The sequence below is a fragment of the Mastigoproctus giganteus genome, chromosome 6 (assembly GCF_048544385.1).
Source record: "Mastigoproctus giganteus isolate SK-2022 chromosome 6, ASM4854438v1, whole genome shotgun sequence".
NCBI classification, from domain to species: domain Eukaryota; kingdom Metazoa; phylum Arthropoda; class Arachnida; order Uropygi; family Thelyphonidae; genus Mastigoproctus; species Mastigoproctus giganteus.
Window position 1 is genome coordinate 145,268,634 of NC_143580.1, and position 7,660 is coordinate 145,276,293.

Sequence of the window (7,660 nt, forward strand, 5' to 3'; positions counted from 1 at the left end):
GCAGTTTGCAGCATCTGGAGACTAGTCACCTGTGAGCTAATCTGATTGAGGTGATTAAGGCTTTGAACGCCTTGAGCAAACTCAATGCTGATGGGGTTCTTCCTCATGTTTACACTATGCATATGAGGAGGCATAAATTCAAATTAAGGAAGGATGGTTGCAGTATAGATGCACGGAAGTTTGCCTTCAGCCAATGGTTGATTAATTGTTGGAACCAGCTTCTCTCAATTGTTTTGGAAGTGCACAGTTTGAATAAATTCAAGGAACAACTGGACAAACTATTAGAGGAGACGTATGGGTGAAATTATTATTATATATTTACATATTTTTTTTTGGCTGGTGCTATATAAACTTGCATCCTTGCTTAATTTGCAACTAGATGCAAATAATACTACTAATATAAGTAATTATAGCAGCTACTAAGCTTTTTTTACCAATACACAGATGAACTACATTAGTCCACTAGATGTGAATGGTGTAACTACTGATGATCCTGTTCATTTTACTGACGAACTGATTAAATAGGTTTAGAAAATAATGCTTCTCTGCATTATGTTTTTCTGCTATTACAGCTATGTAACAATATTATTCCTACTATGACAGTGACAGAAGTACAGCTTAGGCTCTTTTAGAAATTACTATGTTTTTCCATGAGCTGACCTGAGAAACTAATTTTTGTTTTTATTCAAGTAACATCACCCATTAGGTGAATCCATTATTCATTAAAAACTAAATAAAAAATTGAAATTGAAATAATACTCCACTTCTGTACTTGAAATTGAATAATTATTTTGTCTACATTCATGTATGAAGAAGTTTTTATCAAAGGGGATTTAGGAATATACTGAGTTATAACCAGGAGTAAATGATTTTGTAATAATGAGAGGAAACAAAGAGATTGTTGAAGCAAAAAGTAAATAAGGCAATGCAGTTGATGTAATCCATTCAGTTATGCTAAAAATGCAATGGGGTGCATATAAATTAGCAGGTAATATGAAATCCTGTGGTAGATATAAACTAGTCTGCAGTCAAGCACAAAGGAGGTTAACCAAGCTAAGGCAGATTATGAGATGTCTCTGGGAGAGAATGCAAAGAAAAGCAGAAATGACTACTTATATTAACAGTAAAAGAAAGGAGTTGAATCACATTGGTTTACTTGATGTCAATGGTTAAACTGTTGATAATCCTGCTCAGATTGCTGGCAAACTTAATAGGTATTTTGCATCTGCCTTAACACATGAAGAATTCTTTAGTGAAGGGGATGCTAGAGTTATGAAACTCTAACAGAGAGCTGAGTGATTTTGTGATAATTGAGAGGAAAGTGGAAGAGATTGTTGAAGTTAAACATAAAAAAGGTTCTTGGGTGTGGATGGAATCTATCCAATTATATAAGGGAGGCAGCAAAGAAGGTAAGCAAACCCATAGCCATAATTATGAGAGATTCTTTGGATTCTGGGGCAGTCCCTGTGAACTGGAAATGTGGGAATGTATCCCAGATTCATAAAGGGGAATCAAAAGGTGACATGAGAAATTAGACCTGTTAGCTTAATATCTGTTCCAGGGAAAATAATGGAGTCACTGGTTAAAGAAGTAATGCAGAACCATCTAGACAGAATGCAATTATATTGCAGTCATAGCATGGATTTGTTAAGGGGCACTCTGTCTAATCAATCTGATTGGATGCTATGATGCAGTAACAAAGGAATCTAGATGCAAAAAATAATTTTGATGTCATATACCTTGTTGCTCTTCTCTTGCCTACACAAACAGATCCACATCCTTCTACAAATGAGACTTCAGGAAAGATTTTGATACTCTTGCACATTAGTATTAGATTAGTGGCATATGATGTAGAAAAGCAAGCATATACTGCATCTGCCAATAAATAACTCGATACCCCCCATATCACCTTTCATCCCCTATAACAATCTGTCTAGCTGTTCCTTAAATTTATTCGAACTACCCACTTTTGCCACACCAGATGGAAGTTTGTTCCAACAATCAACTACTTAAATTGAATTTATGTTCCCTTGTGCTACGTATTTGAGCAAGAGAAAGGATTCCATCAACATTGACCTTACTCAATCCATTCAGAGCCTTAAACACTTCACTCGGGTCTCTTTGCAGGTGTCTAGTCTTCTCCAGATGCTGCAACTTGCAGAACTGAAGCCTGTCCTGGTAAGAATACCTTTTGTTTTTTCACTAACCTTGTTGCACTTCTCTTGCCTACACAAACAGATCCACATCCTTCTACAAACGAGGCTTCCACACCCTATATGCCATACTCAGCATTTGGCCTAACCACTGCTTATACAGTGGAATAATTGCCTCTTATTCCTACTGGATAATTCCTGTATATATCAATGACAAAACTGTATGGGCTGCCTGGCAGACAGTGTGTGCACTGTTCAGAGAACTTTATATTATCCCTGGATCTTTTTCATTCATCACCACCCCAAGTATAATGTCACATAGTTGGTATATTAATCCGGGATTACTGCTACCCATATGAAGTACCTTGCATTTGTCAGTGTTAAAACTTCATTTGCCATTACTGTCCCACCCTGTCAACCTTCATATCATCTGCAAACTTAGACATTAGCCTTCATCAATATCATTAATTAAATATTGAAGACTGCTGTACAAATTGAAGCAGTGTGGCAGGCAAGTTACTGTTGTGGATAAAGGAGTGGTTGAGTGGGAAAAGGAGAATGGTGATTATCCCATTTTTCAATGCGATATTTATGCCACATCTTGAATACTGCATTCCAGTCTGGAAGTCTTATTTTAGGAAGGATGTGGATCTGTTGCAACAGGTGCAGAGAAGAGCAGCAAGATTAGCAAGAGGAATGTAACCCCAGGGGCTCACATCTGGTTAGTATGGGCTTGGCACACCCAGGGTCCTCAGCTGGATATCATCATTCTTCTCTTTTTTGGTGATTTCCTTCTCTCTCTCTCTCACACACACACACACACACACAAGGTAACTCAGAAATTTTTTTTTTGGCTGGTGCAGCATAAGCCTCAGGCTTCCTTGCACCATATGGCTAATAATAATAAAGGGTACCAGGAAAGACCAGTTCTGCAAACTGCAGTACCTGGAAAATAGGCACTTGTGAGATATTATTATTATTAGCCATATGGTGCAAGGAAGCGTGAGGCTTTTGCTGCACCAGCCAAAAAAATTTCTGAGTTACCCTGAGAGAGAGAGAGAAAACAAGAGTTAGAAGTAAAAGGGAATCACCAAGAAAGAGAAGAATGATGATATCCAGCTCAGGACTCTGGGTATGCCAAGCCCATACTCACCAGATGTAAGACCATGGGATCATTGAGGTGTTTTAGGCTTTGAATGGATTGAGTAAGCAACAGTGCTGATGAAATCATTCCTCTTGCTCAGACTACATACATACATGAGGGGACATAAATTTGTATTGAGGAAGGATGGTTCTACTGGATGATGTGCTGAATTGAGTCTTTGCTTGTTGATGAAATGCATTCTATCCTTGAACATCTTGAATTTTGGAACTTTGCATATCTATAGATTGTACATAGGTTGATTGTCTAAGAGAAATGTATATAGCATCCTTATTGTTATTTTTTTCCTTCTAATATTTTTTTATTATTTATTTTACTTTTTTTCTTTTTTTGCAGGACCATGTTTCTTTGTTTTATAGGGCATGATTTTTCTTGTATCTGCAGTGCAGGTAGCTGTTGATAGGATTTTTCTGCACTCACTGGAAAGGTTTCCTCCAGTGGGTACATGGTTTTTTGTCTCCTTTGGGAGGCCACCATTGTTTCACAATAGGGGCCCACCTCCTTTTGGTTAGGAATTGGTATTTGGAGGTGGCTTGCTGAGTGATAGCTGCTTCTGGGTAACAGTGCGGCCAGATATAACAAACAAACAAACATAACACAATTCACACAAATGCCACACCACATTTCTGGCTGTTTTGTAGAGTATTGTATCAACACAAAATAATACATATCATTCCTGGTGCCACCTAACATAAGACTCACATGCATACATGACCATGAACTTTAACCAGGGGATGCCCAGCTCTGTTTCGAAGACACAATCTAGTGAACCCTCCTCCACATGGGCCACTGGAGTAGATGCTTGGTCAAGGTACCCATGCTTACAGCCATCCATCACCAATGACATCTAAAGTTTGCAGCATTGTTGGACCATTGATAACTGAAAAAAAAAAAAGCCTTTTCCAATGAATTGTGTCATGTTATGCTGTGTGGACAGTAGTAGAGGGTATGGCAACAAACTGTGGAGAGGAATCACTCATGACCAACAGAAACTGGTGCAGTGGCAGCAGTATTTTGGTATGGAGTGTTTTCCTGGAAATTTCTTGGAGCTGTCATACACCTTAGACTACTCTCCGAATGCTAAAAAATACCTATCATTGTGGCTGATCAGGTACACTCTTCATGGTGACTGTCTTCCTAGATGGCAGAGGTGTGTTCCAGCAGGATGATCTTCCCTGCCACATTGCCAGTATTGTTCCAGAGTGGTTTGCTAAACACAAAAGTGACTTCCAGATGCCACTTTGGCCACTGAATTTCTGGATATGAATCCTATAGAACATCTCTGGGATTATGTGGATTAACAGATCCAGCTTTTGGATCCTCCACTATGGACTATCTCAGATGTACTCGGTGCAGTTCTGGGAACATGGTACAACATGGAACTCCTGCATTGTTCAGGCCTTAAAGAGTCCAGCCATGTGTTACTATTTGACACCATACTGGCAGTAAGAGGACACCACCACTGTTATTAGGTGGGTGGTCATAATGTTTTGATTGGACAGTGTATACAGAATTCACTCTTCACCTTTATTTACATGATTCTAGTCTCAGACTGGCATGGGAGTAAGATTTATAATTTTTTAGTTGGGAAAAAGCCCCCCACCACATTAGAGTTATACAGTGTTCTCGATGCTTGTGTACTTGGGATTTTTTATAATAGTTTGAATCATTTGGAAATAAGAGAAAATGGCTTATATATAAAATAAAAGTATTCACATCTTTGGGTCATCATCATCAAACTCTGAAGGCTTCGCCTTGTCGCTGCAACCATACATCTCTGTCTACTGCTGAACATTTCATTTCCTCATATCCCCTAAAGTTCATTTTCCTCATTAGGTTTTCCAAAATTTTCTTCCTTCGTCGTCCCCTTCCTTTCTTTCCCAATATTTTTCCTTCTGAGATATTCACTAAAAATTTGTTGTCTTAGGGTGTGTCCTAAAAATTTAGATTGTCTTTTTGCCATCGTCGTGAGTAGCTGCCGCTTTTCTTGCATCTCGTTCAAGACAGATTCGCTGAATCATTGCTCGGTCCAGCTAATCTTCTTAGGGTATGCATGTTATTAATCATTTTGGATAATACATCAATTTTTGAATATGGCACTAAAATATTTATATATTTATTGATTTCTTTTAATAGGAAAATTAAGACTGTTAAGTCATTTTCTTAACATTATTTTATATTTTCTAGTGTACCACTGGATAGAAGTGAATGTAAAAATGAGGATGCTTAATTTGGGAAAACCTTCATCAGTTACAAAGCTGAATGAAAATATGGCAATGGAATTAGGAGCAGAACTCCTGGGTGAGGCTATTATTTTCACAATAGCTGCAGTCTCTATTACTGCAGAGTATGTCCGATCATCCCGAAAAGAACGTGATAAAGAAGCAATGCGGGAGGAAAAATTTCAAAATGTAGAAAATCAAATAGAGGAATTAAGATACACATTGGAAATCCAGGATGCCGAAATCAGACACCTGATGCGCATATGTCATTCCTTTCAAAAGAGAACTGATGCATTAGAACCTAAACCAGATCCAAATTCGAAAGTACTAGAAGGTTCAAAGAAAAGTTTAATAGAAAAAGCAATTGATGATGTTAGTAAAAGTATAAAAGGAACAAAATAGGTGACTAGAATATTTATTTACGGATTTTAATAGGAATAAATGTTATTAGGAAAATTCATATTTGCTAAGTGGTATAATAGTATTGATATGTATATATTGTTTGTGGAAGTATGAATATTTATGTTTTTGAAAAGGTCATTTGTACAGATGTATATATTTTTTGTGGGGGGGGATATATATATATATATAAACATCCTAAATTATTGATAGAAGAATTAGGGATTTATGTTCTTACAAAGAAATAAAAATACTTTTCTCATTAACTATTTCTAGGTGTTACTGTTACGCATTGGTACTAGCACTGTAAGATAAAAACAAAATTATTATCAAGATCATTTTAAATATTAACACTAAGGTCATTTCCCAGTATTTTGTCATTCCTGGGAATCTGGAATGGAATTAATATAAATCTCAGGATGGGAAATTCCCGGAATTCTATTTGAAACTAAAATTTGTTCGTTTCATTGTTTCCATGTTTCAAATAGAAACATGGAAACAATGGAAATAATGCTTGCTTTTTTATTCAAAAAATACATAGATCAAAAATACATACATAAATTCAAAAAATACATATATAAATAAATCTTTATCACGTTCTTTTTACGTAACATAAAAATAACATAATACATGAACAAATTCAAATATTGCAGACATAATATTTATTCTTTCACTGATTTAAAATAGTTCTTTAAAAAGCAAAATGATTGATACTGCTATTTCTTAATGCAGTCCAGATTTTAGTGACAAATAGACCTGCTGCAGAAAATGCTCTCTCTGCTTTAATTGAAGTTGGGATTGTTGAAAATGCAGCAAATAGAGGGTTTAAATTTCCTATGCACTTACCAGTTGCTTCAAAGACTCATTTCTTTGATGATATTCTTAACATTGTATGCTGAATAATCATGTACATTGTTCTTACAAATTGCATTTTCTATTGCAGTATTCAGTTTCTCGTGAAACAATAAATGAAGAATGAGCTTTCTGTTGCATTGGGCATATGTGAATTATTCTGAAAACATATGATGAAGTTTTGTCAACTTCTCCCATTTCTAAATCACCAATAAAAAGTCTTAGTTTTTTTTAGCAATGTTGATTTTGAAGGTAGTGACAAACCAGAATCAAAATTTGTTTCATTGCTCGAAGCATTATTTAAATATTTAAACAAACTAACTTTATTTCGTCCATTCTTCTATGCATTTTTGTATAGATTGTCTGATTTGAGATGGAAAAAAAGTCTTTTGTTCACCCAAATTTTCCAATATAAATGTTAATACCCCTTCTGCAATGTAGCATCTCTTCTAGCATCTCTTCTTGTATAAGGCAATGGTCAGGCCACACCTAGAGTACTGTATACAGGTCTGGAGGCCTCATTTCAAGAAGGATGTAGAGCTGCTGGAACGAGTACAGAGAAGGGCAACAAGATTAGTGAATGGAACAAAGGGGTGCTCTTACGAAGAAAGGCTTAAGTTTTGCAAATTACAGTGTCTGGAGACTAGGCACCAGCGAGGTGATCTGATAGAGGTGTATAAAGCCTTGAATGGTTTGAGCATGCTCAATGCTGATGGGATTCTTCCTCTAGCTCAGAAAAATCACCTGAGAGGGCATAAATTCAAATTGAGGAAAGACAGATGTAGGATAGACGTGCGGAAATTTGCCTTTAGCCAGCCGGTGGTTGGTTGGTGGAACAGACTTCCATCCCTTGTAGTGGAGGTTGATAGCCT

At 36.6% G+C, this 7,660-nt stretch overlaps 1 protein-coding gene across 1 annotated transcript in view; it reads left to right on the forward strand.

Annotated features, from left to right (window-relative positions):
* LOC150084633 (optic atrophy 3 protein homolog) overlaps positions 1-6,103 on the forward strand; it is a 37,137-nt gene extending 31,034 nt beyond the window's left edge. The window contains exon 2 of the mRNA XM_090375373.1: positions 5,503-6,103. Coding sequence (XP_090231499.1) covers positions 5,503-5,939 — 437 coding nt within the window. The 3' untranslated portion in view covers positions 5,940-6,103. The remainder of the gene's footprint in view (positions 1-5,502) is intronic.
* Positions 6,104-7,660: the final 1,557 nt, after the last annotated feature.